The sequence below is a fragment of the Phalacrocorax carbo genome, chromosome 21, assembly GCF_963921805.1.
Source record: "Phalacrocorax carbo chromosome 21, bPhaCar2.1, whole genome shotgun sequence".
NCBI classification, from domain to species: domain Eukaryota; kingdom Metazoa; phylum Chordata; class Aves; order Suliformes; family Phalacrocoracidae; genus Phalacrocorax; species Phalacrocorax carbo.
In genome coordinates, this window is record NC_087533.1 from 3,457,664 (window position 1) to 3,474,882 (window position 17,219).

Here is a 17,219-nt window from a genome sequence, read left to right on the forward strand (position 1 = left end):
ACACTTTAAGCCAGAAACAATGAAATTTTAATGAATTTCCCATTTTTTTTCCACAACTACAAGCACTGAGGCTCCATAGCTGGGTGATTTTCATAGGTCCCAGCAGCTAAGAAAGAAAGAATATGAATTCCTCTTTGGGCATGAACTATCATGATGAATAATAAATAAAATAAAAAGCAGCAATATTTTGCATCTACCAAGAGCTTTTCATCTGTAGAGCTCAAAATGATTTACAACAAAAAGTAAGTGTTAGAGGTGTTAGGAAAGCAGAATTTCCTTCCTCTGGGAAATCTCAGTAGTTCAACATTTGTTTTCATCTTGAGATAGGGTGAGAAGTTGAAAGGTTTTTCTGGAATCATCAGTTCCACAACACTGAAATTCAGAAACGGGGGCTTTTTCCTTTGTTTCATCAGGCCGGTGCGTTGTACCAAACCGCATTTGCAATGTTTTGATGTGCCAATTTCAAACAAAATATCTTAGTTTGGATTTTCCCCAGGAAAGTAGAAAAAAAAAAAAAAAGAAGAAGTGGCGCATAATAGATGCTCCTGTTTCCAGCCCCTTCCTACCATCGCAAATGCAAATCTCAGTGCAGCCCAGATTGCTTTTGGAAAATACTTTTGTCCACAAAATCCACCCAGCTCCAGGATCCCTCAAGTCCATTTTACAGACGAGGAAACCGGACGGTCACAGAGGCAGGACCAAACTCCTGCGGAGAAGGAGACTAAAAATAATTGTTCCCATCCTCTTCTGGCCTCTCTGTCACGGAAGGCAAGAGGAAGAATTGCTGCCTGTGCTGCGTTTTGTCCTGAACAACAAAGGCAGATGGAGAATTGAGTTGGGTTTATGCACAACAACGCCAGGACAGGAAAGGCTGAATCCATCTACTGGAGAAAAACTAATGCTCTCATTAGAAAACTTAATTATTTACATCAGCCTCCAGTTATTTTCCCTGAAATACATTTCATTCCTCACTTCAGAGCAATTGCTCTTCGCAAACCTACGGCGCGCTCGGCGCGCGCTCCCCATCTCCGCAGCCTCGCAGGTGACCGGCGGCCTCGCCAGCGACTCTGTGGCATGAATTTCCTCTCCATGATCCCTCCTATCCCAGGGGAATCGATATCCCCCTCGTCCCTAACGCTCGGTGCCTCAAACAAACCACACGCCTCCCTTTCTGCCTCCTGGAGGCGTTCGCAAAAGGTGGGTGCGGCGCAGAAGGAAACGAGACGGCCACAGGACAGGATCATATATATTTTCCTTGACGTACTATTTATCGGAAACACATCAGTAGCTATTCCCAAGCTCCTGATGGAGAATTGATTGCTAAGTCATAAAACTAAATTGTGATGCTCGTAAGAAGAATAAACATGGGAGCCGGTGGAGGGGGACCACAGCGGGGGGCACGCACAGAGGGTGATGAGCTGCAGGACCGGCTGACTCGGTATCTGCTGACGGCCTCCAGGGACCTGGGAGTCAACAGGATCAATTGGATCAATGCTGAGCTTTCCCCAAGATCCCAGAAATCCCTAAATAACCAAGCCCTTTTTTGACACCGTCAAAATGGAAAGGGCCAAGAGGTCTACCAAAGGTGCCCGTGGCATGAAGGCAGGAGGGCCCTGTCCAGGTGCACCCATCACCCTCCCCGGCAGCAGCAACACACGCAGCTGAAAACATGAAAGCCAAGGAGGAAACCGCTTTTTGCCTCCACTTTCCTGGCTGCCCGAAGGGTTGTGCACGTTTTGCCCTATCCTCCGCGAGATGCGCGGCCCAATTACACAGCAATCAATTTTGGGAGCACTGAGGAGATAATGGAGTGATAAGAAACAGCCACTGTGGATTTGTCAATAGCAAATCATGTCAAACCAACTTAATTTCCTTTTTTGACGGTGTAATTGGTCTCATGGATTGGCACGGGAGGAGCAGCAGATGCGATATACCTTGACTTCATTAAAGTGCCTGACACCATCCCGCGTGACATCCTTAGGAGTGAAATTGGGAAGAAAGCTTGGGGTGGAAATGTCATCACCTGAACCGACGTAGGGAATAGCTGCTGAGCATTTCCCCATCGCCGGGGAGGGCATCTCAAATGGCTTCCCCTTTCTGTCTGCCCTGGGCCAGAGCCTATTCGTGTTATATTTCAGCAGTGATGGGGATAATAAAGCAGAAAGTGTCTGAGGTCTTGCGGAGAGGAGCCTGGACTGGAAGGAGATGGGGTCGCTCCAGCAGCGAGGCTCAAAATTCAAAATATTTGTGAAAAGTTAGACAAACAGCCCCCCCCCCCCCCCCCCCCCCCCCAAAAAAAAAAAAAAAAGATCAGTGAGATGAAATTCAATAAAGACAACTGCAAAGTAATACACCGAGGATGAAGAAATCAAGCGCCAGATAGACAGCGGTACTGCAGCGCAGGGTGTGCCAATAGACGGTCAATCACCAGGTAAATACAAGCCGACCATCGCAGGGCTGCAAGGAGCTGGGGGGGCAGGAGAAGCAGGGAGGGTCCAGTTTGGGATGCCAGTTCCCAAGGAAGACCATAGGGCTAGCAGGAATGAGTTACCTTGGGAGAACATGGATTATTCTTTAATTTATTCTAAAAACCTCCAAGAAAAGATATTCTTGACCCTGTATTAGTGAGATGGTGGCCAATCTCTTGATCATCAGAAAAATCCAAGAGGCGTGTTCTCTGCTGCCTTACAGCATGTCAGAAACCACGAGAAAGCTGCGTTCTCCCTTTAACAAGGTCTCTATAAATCCATCACGGCAGCTGGTTAGGAAACACCCGCATGTTTAAAAGCTGCTTTTATTGCTAAATGCCACCAAAGCATTGCTACAAGATAGCAACAGGTGGAGAAAGGGTCTGACTAAGGGTTAGACAAAGTTTGGGCCGATATTTTCAAAGTCAGCTATGAGACAGATGTCCTGTTCTTATTAAAATTAATGGAAACTGGGCATCCCAATCTCCCAGGTGACTTTGGCAATCTCATCCTCGCTTCCCATTTGCTGCCCAGAGCCTACACCGCCACCTCCCTCCTCCCACCCCGGAGCCACTGAGAGGAACAGGGTTATGAAAAACAACATTTGCACTGGAATAAATTAATTTTTTTTTTTCCCTTAAATCTCACACTCATCTCCCTCCCTCCTGTTCCCTCTGTAATTTACATACATACAACTAATTGCACAACAGGAAACAAAGACGGGGAGGAGAGATGAAAGCTCAGATCCCGTGCAATAGGGAGCACTCCCAGGATGGATGGGGCACCCTCTCCTGCCCCAGCGGCCCCCCCATGCACAGCAGCCACCTGCAGAGCTAATAACTCTGCTAAGGGCATTCATCCTCTGCCTGCAAAGCAAATCGCACTTGCCGGCCCTGACAGCTCCAGCCCCGGGGAATCGCATCAACTGCAAGCCCAGGAAATGTGCACAGATTACAGCCAATGTTATTCAGAAGCAAGTTAGATCCCCACCATCCAGACCAGCTAATATGCTGGTAAAAAATGGACTGGGCAGGAGGAATTTCTGACACAGCTCTTCATAACCAGGAGGAAAGTGAACTGAGAAGAGGAGCAGTAAACAAAATGATACGCTTCTGCTGCGCCACATGCCCAGAGGCACTAAAATATTCTCCACCTTGGTTAAGCTGGATGCTATGAGACTCCCGGTCCAGCTGTGCTGCCATGGATGCTCAGGGCTTCACATACAGCTCTGGGGCGATGCCAGGCATCCCGCACAGCCAGGCTGCCCCATGTCACCTAAGCTGGGTGGCTGCGTGGACTGGAGGAAATATTCAGGCAAGCCCTCTAGGACCCTCTGCCTAAAGATACCTGCCAGCTGGTGCCGCCCATCTAGCCGTTAAAAGCCACGCTGCGCACCCACTGCTAAGAAAAGTGTGTTAAATGCACCTAGAAGGACCGCAGACCTTCCCACCTGGGGCAGAAGAGGCAGGTCGCTTTGGGGCATGCGTCTGAAAGCACTGCCCGCCCCGTCCCCATCGCACCAGGGCTGCTGGAGGACGCCGAGTGAGCACTCTTGCACGCCTTTCTTCTCCCCAGCCCTCCCCTTCCCACGGTGCAATATTAAGCTACCTGGAGACTGGCAAATGTAGCCCGTTGGTGATCTGCTCAAGCCCAGGCTCAGCAAAGAGGCGTGAAGCTCCCAGCAGAGCTGAGAGCAGGAGTAAACCTCTCCCATGCATTAATCATAGCTATGCTGGGTGCCGGCTTGGTTTTGAAAGCAGCAGGACAGAGAGAAGGGACTGATGGACTGAAAATCAGCTCTCCACTTCACCAGAGATTTCTTCCTTCTGCAGTTCCTCTGCATCCTCTCATTTCCTAACACATCTCTCCTGACCCAGGGTCAAGACACCCCTAGCCGATGGCAGCCCCTAAGAAACAGAAAAGCTGCCAAAAGCCGATGATTTCCTCCCCTTCCCTTCCCAACCGTCCCGAGATTGCAGCGAGAGGGAGAGAATGAATCACCCAGCGGGGACAGCAGCGCCCAGGTACGGCGAGGGGGAGGCGGCGGGGAGCGAGCCTGCGTGTCACCCGCAGAAGAAACATCCTTGTGGGACTAAATTGCATTCAATATAATAAACTATCATCTTGAAACGAGTGCTCCAATTGAGTTTTGATGTAAACACTAATATTTTCTCCACTCCGCTATTCTCTTCCAGGGAGATCTCATGTATATTTCACTATGTGTCCTACCTACTATTGCTCTCATACATCAAAGGGTTCGAGGACAAGGAGCCTGATTTTGAAAACATTATTCTTTTAAAGATTTATTCGCTCATCTTGACCACCTCTTCTGCTGAAAGGGAGAAGCTCTCCATAAATTATTTTAGCGTCCTATGTAAAACACGCACGTTTACGCCGTCCTCAGCTTTGTAAACTTAGCAAGAAGTGAGACCCTCTGGCCCTTCTCCTTCCTGGTTCACGCTCTTCTGAGACCCTGCCCTGCCCTCTCCACGCCAGACTACTCCAGTCACCATCCCGGTGCCATCCCATCATGATCCCAAACAGCAAGAAGCTGAGGGACAGATATCCTAAGTGACTTGCCCAAGGCCATATGGGGAACACGTGGCAGAGGAGGGGTCTCCAGACACCTTGATGTCCCACCTTGCGCTTCTGCCCAGCTAAAACCAGTCCTGGGGCTCAGCCTAACACAAGCAGGGCACAAACACCTCTAAACCCCGCTCAGAGCTCTCCGCGACAGCAGTGTGCATCGGAGTCCATACGCCTGCCCTGAAAAGTGTCAGCTCTAACCAGTCCAGACAGACATATGTCAGGAGAGATGAAGTATTCATATCCTCGTTTTGTAGCCGGAGAGCCTGACTTGCACAGGGTCACAACGGACAGCTGCAAGAAACATTAAAAACTTTCAGAAGGAGGAATAATACACGGCTCTTTAAGGAACAGCACATGCAAAATTAACCGCCTATTCCCTCTGCCCCCTTCCGTGGCAGATGATGGGAGGCACTAGAAGGAAGCTACGTTTATTTAAAATTAAATAAAAGAAGCTACTTTTGGCATGCAAGATCCAACGCACCTGGGGGACTCCTTGCTTCGGGGCACTGCCAACAAAACAGGAGTAACAAAGTTAAGAAAGCAATTAAGAAACTGCTGCAGACACTCGTTGGGAGGCCGGCTCTTGAGCAAAGCCACCGCGGACGCACTTCCGAGAGCAGATCTCACCCCTGCTTCTGCCACCCCACGACCGTGGGAAACCACTTGTCTCCAAGCTGGCCCAGCCTGCAGCACCTCGGAGCCTGGACGTGCCCCTTCAGCCTCAGCTTCTGACCTGAAGATGGGAGGAAACACCCGCTGCCTTGTCCACCCTGGCTCCGTGGCTTGGAGAACAGCTGGTGCAAGGGGAGGAGGATGTCCCCGGGGTCTCCAGACCCCGCAGCAATCGGGGAGCTGAGAGCTACAGTCTCAACATCCAACGGAGCAGCTCCTTCTCTTTACAGCACCCCTGGGGTCAAGTTTAACACTGCCCTGGTCGCAGGACAGGCACTGCCAGCCTTTCACCGCGTACGGGATGGGGGAAAACTACAGCAGCGCTACAGAGGGTGCTGGGGACCACGTGGACCTGTGGAAACGAGCGACGATGCAGCTGCTTCTCCGTCTGCCGTGGAGTTTTGTCAGCACCGTGTGGAAGAGCTGCAGCATTGCAGGCTGCTCCCGGCTCCTCGCCACGCAGCCCCCCGCACACACCCCCACGCTCCCGGCTCTGGCGTCTGGCTGTGAAACTCCCTTTGGTCCCCGCTCAGTGAAAAGCAACGCTTGGCACCCCCGCCACAGGCTCGCCAGCATGCACGGTGCCAGGATGCACAAGGTGCACAAGGGTGCACAGAGCGCACGAGGATGCACAAGGTGTGCAAGGGTGCACAGAGCGCACGAGGATGCACAAGGTGTGCAAGGGTGCACAGAGCGCACAAGGATGCACAAGGTGTGCAAGGATGCACAGAGCGCACGAGGATGCACGTGGTGTACGAGGATGCACAGAGCACACGAGGATGCACATAGTGCACGAGGATGCACGAGGTGTGCAAGGATGCAGATAGTGCACGAGGATGCATGAGGTGTGCAAGGATGCACAGAGCGCACGAGGATGCACAAGGTGTGCAAGGGTGCACAGAGCGCACAAGGATGCACAAGGTGTGCAAGGGTGCACAGAGCGCACGAGGATGCGCATAGTGCACGAGGATGCACGAGGTGTACAAGGGTGCACAGAGCGCACAAGGATGCACAAGGTGTGCAAGGATGCACAGAGCGCACGAGGATGCACGTGGTGTATGAGGATGCACAGAGCACACGAGGATGCACATAGTGCACGAGGATGCACGAGGTGTACGAGGATGCACAGAGCACACGAGGATGCACGAGGTGTGCAAGGATGCACATAGTGCACGAGGATGCACGAGGTGTGCAAGGATGCACAGAGCGCCGAGGATGCACGTGGTGTATGAGGGTGCACAAGGTGTACAAGGGTGCACAAGGACGCACATAGTGCGCGAGGATGCACGAGGTGTACGAGGATGCACAAGGATACACATAGCGCACGAGGATGCACAAGGTGTAAAAGGATGCACAAGGAGCACGAGGATGCAGAAGGTGTGCAAGGGTGCACATAGTGCACAAGGATGCACAAGGTGTACGAGGGTGCACAAGGACGCACGAGGATGCACACAGTGCATGAGGATGCACAAGGGTGCAGAGTGCACGAGGATGCGGAAGGTGCACGAGGATACGGAAGGTGCATGAGGATGCACAAGGATGTACATAGTGCACAAGGGTGCACCAGGATGCACAAGGTATATGAGGGTGCGCATAGTGCACGAGGATGCAGAAGGCGTGTGAGGATGCACAAGGTCTGCAAGGATGCACAAGGCATACGAGGGTGCACACAGTGCACGAGGATGCACGAGGATGCACGAGGATGCACAGCTGCCTGCAAGGTGCAGGCATGAAGCTGGGGGATGTCAGAGGGGCTGCGCAGGGGCCACGCAAGCAAAGCAGGGGCTGCGAATAACGCCCTGCCCTGAAGGCCACTCTCTGTCTTAAATTACCCACCACAGGCTGCACGGAGTGTTCTGCCTCTGCAGCCCCCGCTCCGCAGTGACTCGAGGATATCTGGAGGCTGGAAGAAGGCTGGATCTTGACATTTTCAGTCTGGCCTTGGAGAAAATTGCAGAACACTGACTTGGAGCAAACACCGGGTATCCAGCAACCATCCCTCTGCGGGCCTGGTCCGCGGCTGCAGGGAATTTCCTAGTCCCTTTCAAAAGTCTCTCCCTCTCTCCTCAGCCCAGCTGCTTTCCCGCAGCGCAGAAGCCCGAATGCGAAGTAAAAACGTTCAAAGGCTTCAAAAAACCCTCTGACTGGGGCAGGCCTGGAGGCACTCTTGCTCCCATCCCCACTCACACTCGCTCCAGGTCTCCCCCCAGACCACCCCGGTCCCTCGTGCTGTTTTAACGGGGGTGCGCGCTCCGACCCCAGACCCGAGCAAACCCAGGGGAGGAAACGTACCATCCACCGCACGACCTACGCACAGTGTGTGTGCAGCTGCTCCCTCCCCAAATGATCACCCCAAGAGCCAGAAGCGGCGAGTATTGCCCCAAAAGCCAATTTTCAAGGCATCGGCACGAAGGCGTGTCCATATTGAGGCAAAGGATTTGGAGAACCATGAATATTCCCAAGATTTGGAGCCGTCTCTTCTGCAGCAAGGGAAAAACAAAATAAAAACACACCTCAGAGTAAGCAGAAAGCTGGGACTAGCCAAACCCAAGCCCACACCAGGCTTAAATCCACTGGGGCGTAACTGTCCATCACCATCCCTTCGGCTCAGCAAGAGGAGAGCAACACCCTGAAACGATCCCTGCTCCTCTGGCAGGGTTTTCCTAGGGAAAACTATGAAAGCTGCAAAGCCAGAAAACCAAAACCCACAAAAACCTGAAGTAATACAAATTGGTTTTTTACCTTTTGGCGCTGTTCCCCCATTGCTCCAAATGAAAGCCGAACACCAGCAAGGAGCAGGGCCTCCCCTTTCACCCCAAACGGAGCGAGGGTGGCAGGTGTTTACCACCGGTTGCCTGCAGTGCAACGCGGGGATGGGTTTGCTTTTCGTTCCCTGTCAGATGGCCTCAAATCAGGATTTCCTGATCACCAGTTCACAGTTCCAGAAAGAAACCTGCGCTTACGTTTTTGCTACACAGGACACTGAGAAACGGAAGGGTATTTCTGGCTCAGCAGAGGCCCAACGGTAGCTGAAATATCAAGCACATCTGACTTGCATGATTTTCCATTGATTAAGATGACAAAGTTGGGCCAAAATCTTAGAGAGACAGATTACAGAGCGCTGATGCCATCTAATCTAAGCCTCAGTTCACTAGCTTTAGGCCTAAATCCTAGCTTAGTCTGGAAATGATCCGTGCTTCCTTGGTTATCTCTACCAACTCAGGGAATAAGCAGTCATGTAAAACCACATGCTGAAAGATGCTAAGGAATTAATGAATAATAATAATAATAATAAAAAAATACCATAGGGCCTCCCAACTTCGGAGCTGTTCCTTAGGAAAAGAAAGGCGGTGGAGGGGAGATGCTGGGTCTGGTGGATGATGCTGGTGTCCCTCCCCAGGGCCACCCAACCCCTGCTGCTGGCAGAGCCCCCCCCACCAAACACTACCCAGCCTTTGCCTCCAGCAAGGCACAGCTGCAAAAAATAGGCAACAAATCCAGCTGCCGGCGCGGAGGGGATCGAAGCCATAAACTCCTTGGAACAAAAGTCACAGAACTCTCTTTCCCAGGACCTCCGCGAGAGCCGGGGCAGGAGAAGGCTGGCGGGATGCAAAGCATCCCACCGCCCTCCGAGCGCCGCGGGAGCGTGCGGCAGCCCACGGCGGCCAGGTAACACCGCACCGCGAGCCCCCCTGCACCGCCGCAGTGCCGGAGGGAGCTGTTTAGCTGAGGGTCTCACCCCTGTATCAACAATAAATACATCTGCAATAAATATGCAAAGTTGTAACTGATTTGCATTGACATTTGGACTGGGGGAGGGAGCTGAGGGGAGAGAGAAATAAAGTCCATTATAGCGCAGAGTAATTTAGGATATTACCACCGGCATCTGAATTACAAATCTACCTCTCATTACTGGTATGTTAACCGGGAAAGGCAGCTTCTCAACAACATGCAAGGCAGAGTTTATTAGCATGAATTTGCATAATAATTAGCTCTGCAGCAAGCAAAGGCTGTTGTGCCTTTCAAAAAGCCAACTTTCAATGTCAATATCCAGCCCCGGTTTGGCTCCCGCCCTCGGGCCCTCCGGCAGCGAAAGCCGCCACGGGCGCTCGGCATCCGGCTGCCATCTCCCTGGTGCTGCTGCCTGCATCGGGGACCCACGGGGCTCCTGCCTCGTCCCGAGAGCAGGTCTGGGGCGCTGGGAGATGCCGGAGAGCTCCTGGGACGTGTCTTAGGCAAGCTAACTTCATTGTGCAGACACCTTCTGCGCCGCCCGCGCAGCTTCTGCGTTGCACGGCGAGTTTCCTTCCCCGGTGCGTTAGCAGAGTCGGTGGCTGACGCCTCCGAAGGGCCCCCAGAGCCCCGCTCAGAGCAGCCCCGCGCCATTCAGGGCTGCTCCGTGTCCCCCCTCCCCGCAACGCTAAATCTGCCGCGAACTCACCTCTCCCCCTCCCGCACCCCCTCCTGCCAACTAAGCCGTTAGACAACACGATTCCCGTAACACCATGTAGAGACAGGAGTTTTTTACCAAACAATGCCACGATGAAGAAAAGAATGTGGTAATATAGGGAATTATATTTATTCTCCATCTACCCAAGCCCCCACAGCTATGACGCTGGACTGTATGGATCGATACTCTCCAGCCTGGCAGTTTCCAGGTGGGGTTGTGCCAATAACAGACTCTTCACTAGCCAAAATGGAAAAATAAAGGCAAACCCATGAGGTTATTTTAGTCTTTTTGCTGAAACTACAAGTTTCATCTTCTAGGGCTCTATCTGTAAATCCATATATATAGTTTTTTGCAGGTGCATTTCAAATGCAAATATCTCAATTTGAACAAGACAAACAAAACGCACTTACTTGCTGCTTGGAAGGAGGCTCTATTTTGTTTCTCCAAATGTTTTCTTTGATTTTTTTTTTTTCACAGCTTTTTCAGCAAAGAGTCTTGCCTAGGAAAACTCACCGCCTCCAACCCTGAGTGCTGCGGGCAGCTTCCCTTACCTTGAAGGCTCCAAAACTTCTGTTTCAAGAACTTTTCAGGGCACCCCAAACACATCCCTGCATTCGAGGAGATGCTTAATAGGATTTCTGCCCCGGGAGGTGGTGCAGGGAGTCACAAATCTGTTTGCAAGGCAGCTGCCGATGGCAGCAAAGCCGTCTGCACCCGGGCAGCCGGTGACAACTGGCATGTGCCTTGTGCCACAGCGAGAGCTGCTCGAGAGGAACCGGAGCCTCTCAGTGTCAAGTGTTAATTGCTACGTGCGGAGCTACCCCAGCCCGCTGCTTCCTTGCACAGGAGGGTGGGAGGCTCCTGCCTAACCCCTCGGGCTCCCAGAGACGGGGCACAGGGTTCCCAACAGAAACCCACCCGAGCTCGCACTCATGGTGCCCAGGGCTGCTTTACAAAGGATAGAGCTGCTGTTGTTGCTCTTTTAAATACAACGTGCCTCGATTTCCCCTAACAGGGTATTATTCCCAGGCAGGGACCGAGCTGATCGTTTCCAGACAGCAGCATCTCAGTGTCAGCTGGAACTCAGCTGTTTCCAACACAGGAAAAACGAAACGCATCACCCAGCTAAGTCTCAGACCTGCCATCTCCAGGCCTTCAGCTGCAAGTCCCGCTCTTCGCAGCCTCTCCCCACCACGACGCATGTGACTCCTGGCCAGCAAGAGCTACTACACGCTGGCTTTTCCTTTCAGCGTCTCACAGCACTAGAAATACTCTTTTAACCCACCACCTCCGGGTGTCGTCGTCTCCAGGAGCAGCAGCCTTCTAGAGGATAAAACTTAATTAAGGGGTGCAGTAACTCCTTGTTCTTTAGTGCTGTAAACTCTGGGTCCTACATACCCCCCAAAACCATACCTCAAAAGGAACAGCCTCTTAATTATATTACTTGCAGTTATTATTGCAGACAAGTGTTAAATAAGCTGGTATAAATGGAGTCTGAGCAACAGCAAACCAACCTCAGCACCTCTGCATGTCCTGAACCAGACCGACCCCTACTTCCCCAGGGAGTAAGGTGCCCTTCTGAACCCTTCAACATCATCTCAGTTAGGCAGCTTCAGAAGTCCCTGCCCTTGAAACACGGGGGGGGTATAGGGGGTGGGGGGGGAGGAGGAGAATGTGGTCCAGATCCTGAGAGGGCAGAATAAGGCAGCTGGGAAAGAGACTGCCAGCATTTCCCTGGGCATCCCAGGAGGTGGGAAGCGTGCAGGTGCCTGCTGTGCCGGCTCCAGACCGACGCGAGATGGTGCTGCTTCCCCAGGCACGGGGAGGGATGCTGCCGGGCCGGGATGCCGATAGGCAGGGATGCCGATAGGCAGGGATGCTGCCGGGCCGGGATGCCGATAGGCAGGGATGCCGATAGGCAGGGATGCTGCCGGGCCGGGATGCCGATAGGCAGGGATGCAGATAGGCAAGGATGCTGCCGGGACGGGATGCCGATAGGCAAGGATGCTGCCAGGCAGGGATGCTGCTGGGCTGGGATGCTGCAAGACCACGCTCCTTGCTGCCCCTCATACTCTTGCACTGCACAAAGCAAGGGGCACATGCGGGAAAGGGAGAGGGCTGGGAAGGGGTGGCACAGCCAAAGAGCTGGCAGGGACCGGTACAAATGCAGCTCCTGGTTTCAGCTCATTTAAAGTCTGTTCATAGAAATAGAGAAAGATTGTTAAATAACTCTATTCCAAAGCACTCTCCACCTCAATTAAGAAATTTGTAGTTGAAGACGGATATCTTAAGTTCAGGGAAAAAATGTCTGCTTAAAAATTGAACAAGTGAAAAGATATCATAAACCAGCTAAACACTATTTTTTTGTCCAAGTCAGACATTTGTTCCCAATTTGGACTTTTAATGAAAAGTTGGAGAAGCGTTTCCTAATTTTTGATGAAATTCTATTACAAAAGACATTTCCATGCACTTCCCATGCATGTTTTTCCTTTTGGAGCTGAGGATCCTGCAGAGCTCGTCAGCAATCTGGCGCCCGTGTGTGCCACCCCATGATAACAAACCCAGGCAGGGACATGGGGGGGGCAAAGGGGGGAATAAGCATTTAGAAGATGATTCTGCAGTGAATTTAAAAGGAGTTATCAGCTGCTGCTGGGTAAATCAGCTTGGCGAAGATAAGAACCAGAACAAATATTTATTCCAAATTTACACTGACCCAAACCTGAGCGCTTGAGGGTTGAATAATTTCGGTGAACTGTATATTTTTGTCAAGTCATTGCCTGGGCTTCTTGCATGGGTTGAAAGAGATTTAGCTGGGAAGGATAAATCCTGGCTGCTCGTATACTGTTGTCAGAAGGATGGGATGGAAACACAGATAGAAACACTGATAGATGGCAATAAAAATGATCTTTATAGTGTTTCAGCCTGTGCTGTTTCACGATGGCAAAACCAGACCAAGATTTCTCCAAGTGATTTTGAACCCTGCTTTGTTCAAAGGGCTCATCCGGCAAAAAAAGGGTCCCAAATTTTCAGAAAGCTCTTCACGACTGCTCGTGTGCAGGACCCCGCTCAGAGAAGGACCCAAATCCCCACCCCTTATCCGAAGTCTCAGCTCAGCAACTCAATATCAGGTCACCCAGGAAATCTGGCTGAGCTTTTTACCAGACGGGCTAATTTGGAGATGCTTAAAGACATTCCTCAGACCCCTCCTGGCTTGCCTGCCCTGCCTAAAGAGAGAACCAGACTTGTCACCTGCACATCTGGCTAAGCAGGGCCCACATCTGCACCTGCAGGCTGTGCTATTCAGCCCCAGGCGTTGGCCGGCAGCAGGTGGCAACCGCCGAGGTTTGAGGCTGCGTCTGAAGGAGAGCACCTTCCCCCCATTGCCACGCCAATCATCGCTCCCCAGGACAGGCAACCGGTGCAGGCAGGGCCCTCTTCTGCCTGCAGGGATCCAGCTGCTGATGCAGTCCTTGCCATCGCAGACACCGATTTGCAAGCTGTACCTGACACAAGGCACAGAAACACCCAGCTCTCGGATCCTGCCCCGCTACCGTTGCTCTTTTCCCTTCGCAGTCCACGTGGGAGCCCCTTTTTTCAGGGGGAAATTTTACCTGTTCTATCTACCGCTTCGTCCTCGCAGGAATAAGAGCACAGGCGCGGCACGACACGAACGAGCAGAAGCCAAGTATATATAAACAGTGGAGAGCACGACGTAAAGGTTATTTGTGCCTGCAGGCTGCTTTGGGATCCTGCGAAATACGGAGGTCTCGGGCTGACTCACAATAGACAGAAAGTTCCTGCAACGCTAAAAGACTGCAGCTTTTTAAAGTCCCTGAGCAGTGCAGGCGTTCAAGGTGCTACCAAAAACAAGCGCAAGGAGGTAGGGCTAGTGGTGCCATGTTATTCAGCAGCTCCCATCCCTTCCTTGTGCTGGACAACAGCCCGATCGCAACCTCTACTCAAGCAAACATCCCCCCCCCCGCCTTGCTGAGATTTCTTGTCGCAGTAAACACGGGGCAAAAGCGGGTGAAGACACAAAAATTGGCATCGACGTGATGTTTTGCGCTTACAAATTCTTTATAGGCACTAGTTCAAAGAACATCCTAAGAGTTACCCACATTTTATGGCTAGGGAAAATGGAGCCACGGAAGTTAGGCGACTCATTCAAAGCCGCAGAGGGTGCAGATAGGAGAGCCAGGACTAGAGCTGAGGAAGCAGCAGAGGTGTCCTCCTCCCACCCCGTGGATAACAGCAGGAAACTTGCCGGTCCTATAAGCACAAAGCAAAAATAACACAGAAACAGGCAAACCTCGCAGGAACAAAGTACAGTTGTGTGGGGTCCGGTTTGTGGGACAGGAGAACAAGGGGGAAACACGGGCTTGGGATCCACGAGGAGCCTGTTCAACTTGGCGCCAACACCGCCTCCTCCGGGTGACCTTGGGCAAGTCACCTTCATCCCTCTGCAACCGGCCGACGGACGGATGGGGAGAAACATGTCCCCTTCAATAATTTTCATCAGTCTCACCTCTCGTACAGGCAGGAACTGCCTCTTACCGCCTGCTTGTGGACAACCCAGATTAATGAGGCAACCCTGGAAGGTACCAGAATACGCTACAACAAAGAGCAAAAAAGCACCGCAATTTCTTTACGTTTTCAATCCACCTTTAGATTTCGGGGAGGAACTAACAACGTTCCCTTAATACCAGAAGGTCTTGTTAAAGGGAAGGCAACTGAGAGAGAGGCGATGAGTTACAATTGGACTCACAAAGCTGGCACAAAGCAGCAGCGGGAGCGTGCGTTTGCATGTATATAAATACATCTCTGTGTGTGTGTATACACGCACGCGGACTTTGGATGAGCGGGGAGGGGGTGGGGCACATAAACTTGGGGAGAGATAAAAATCAAATAAAACCCCACAAAAAATTAACAAGGGGAGAAAGCGTTTTACTCAAACAAAGAAAGTAATTTTGCAGCCACCGATTTCCCCCCCCCACCTCTCTTTTTTTAATTTTATTTTTTTTTTAAAGTCACCATTGTGCGGAACCGTGTTCCTTTTCAAGATTTCAGATGTTGTTGTGTTCAAACGAATCCCATTTTGTCACAATCAATGACTCTCCCCGCTCTTTATTACCTCCAGCCCTTCGGAGCAGGCAGCGCCGCTGGCAGCCCTCCAAGCCCCAGGCAGGCAAGGCGGCGGAGCCCGCGCCCCTCCAAAACGCGCCGCGGAGGGAAGCTGGAGAATGTCACCTACACCTGGGTAATTTTTAATTTTCTTTCTTTTCCCTATACTGTTAAATTACCTCCAGCTTATTTGTCTGGCTAGAGGTTAATGAAACACTAATGATGTTAATGAGCCTTTCATGCTGCAAGTTTTTTCAAGAAAGAGATATAATAGCTGTTTTCCTTCCCTTTTAATCTTTTTCATCATTCGGGAGTTGCAGGGCCAAAGCAATTAGCGACTCAGGCGGCTCCGTCTCCCCTCCCGGTCACAACCCAGTGGGGCAAAGAGAAGAAACCTATCAAACCCCCTTCACGTGTCCACAGGTGAGGAGCTCGTGGGCTGATGCAACACGCTGCTTTAGCCAGAAGGCAAAATGCTATTTGGGGGAAAAACAGGGGGAATTAACAATCTGGAGCTGTCGGGAATGGTGAAGTGTCACCATTAGCCGTGTGCCGTTTGTTAGAGAAGGCGACAAGATAGGTGAACTTCGAAAGGCATGGGGAGGCTTGGGGAGGGCTCCAGCAGCCAGAGGGTTGCTGGACACCTTCCCCCACAAAACCGCTCAGCAGAGAAACCCACCCCATTTCGGTTTTCATCCTGGTGAGCTCTGATTTCAGGTGCGTGACATCCCTCTGGGCCACAGCCAGCTAAAAATCAGCCTTTTCCTCCTAGCTCATTTTGTTTAAATACAGAAAGGGGGGAGGGGAGGGACAGGGGGGTGAGACACAGCAAGAGAAAAACTAAAAGATTCAGAGAAATGGCTGCTCAGGAAACCGCTCTACAACCCGCTCGTCTCCACCCTGCTGCCTCAGATACCAGGAAGGATTTCTTTATCGCTGCTTAATCCCCTCAACACAACCACACGGTAAAGAAACCCACTGTTCTCAGCCCATTTTACAGATGGCTGGTCCCGCACTGAGCAAGGAGGACACGAGCCGGGGGTCCCCCTCGCCGGGGCCGAGCCCCCCGCTGCCACCGCACTCCTCGGCGTGCCGGGGGGTGATGCTGCCTCCGCTTTTCTTGATGGATGCATCGGTGCCAAAGGGCACGCAACTAAATTACCAGCTGGCACTTACAAGGAGCGAGGGCTCTGGCTTGTGCTTCCATTAGAGGGTATCTATCTGCATTTAAAGCTGTGGCGCTCTGATAAGGAGAAGGGAGGAAGCTAGAGAGACCTCAAAAAATTGCCTGGACGAACTCCGAGATAAGACTTTTCAGACAGACAAAAAAGCCTGTCCTGATTTATAGAGCTTCGTCCGTCCTTGACAGTACCTCTGGAGCTCCTGATCTCGGCTGTAAAAAAGAAAGTTCCATCAGAAATGTATGTTCTGCCCCCAAACTATTTATCCAGACAACCTGTCAACCTACCACAGCCAGATCCTCTCTTGACACGGACAAGGCAGCAACACAATCGGCCGCCTTTTATTTTTACCCTCTCCTCTCCCCTGTTCTTACTAATCACGGATGCTTTGTCCGCTCAATAATAAAGATCCTGGCTGCCTCAGTTTCCATTTTTTTGTTATCGTGCCTTTCAGCCGGCATGTTTATTTATGGCTGCTACAAAGCGCTTTCACAGAAAGATGCCATTAGGCTGGAACGATGGTCCCTTGACATTGAGATCAGAATCTGCACAGACGCCACGCAACAACTCATCTTTATGTTTGCCTACTTGTCTTAATTCCTTTTCTTTTATTATTATTATTATTATTATTATTTCCACTGCAAAGGCTGCCAGGGAGGGAGAGGCAAAGGGGTACTTGCAGCACAAAGACATGAAGCAGCTCCGACTGAGGCCACAGATGGTATGGGCTGGCTTGGC

At 51.5% G+C, this 17,219-nt stretch overlaps 1 protein-coding gene across 4 annotated transcripts in view; it reads right to left on the reverse strand.

Moving 5' to 3' along the window:
- The window catches only part of LOC104049120 (opioid-binding protein/cell adhesion molecule homolog), a 306,003-nt gene that overhangs the window by 152,065 nt on the left and 136,719 nt on the right, over nt 1–17,219 (reverse strand). Inside the window, exon 1 of one of the 4 annotated variants that reach the window (XM_064470916.1) lies at nt 5,791–5,872. The exons of 2 other annotated variants lie outside the window; for them this stretch is intronic. Coding sequence is in view for 1 of the 2 variants with exons in the window: in XM_064470909.1 (XP_064326979.1) it covers nt 4,077–4,182 (106 nt within the window). In the remaining variant the exon portion in view is untranslated. Of the gene's footprint in view, nt 1–4,076; nt 4,200–5,790; nt 5,873–17,219 lie in introns of those variants that run through there. One more of the 4 variants, XM_064470909.1, reaches the window with a different exon arrangement.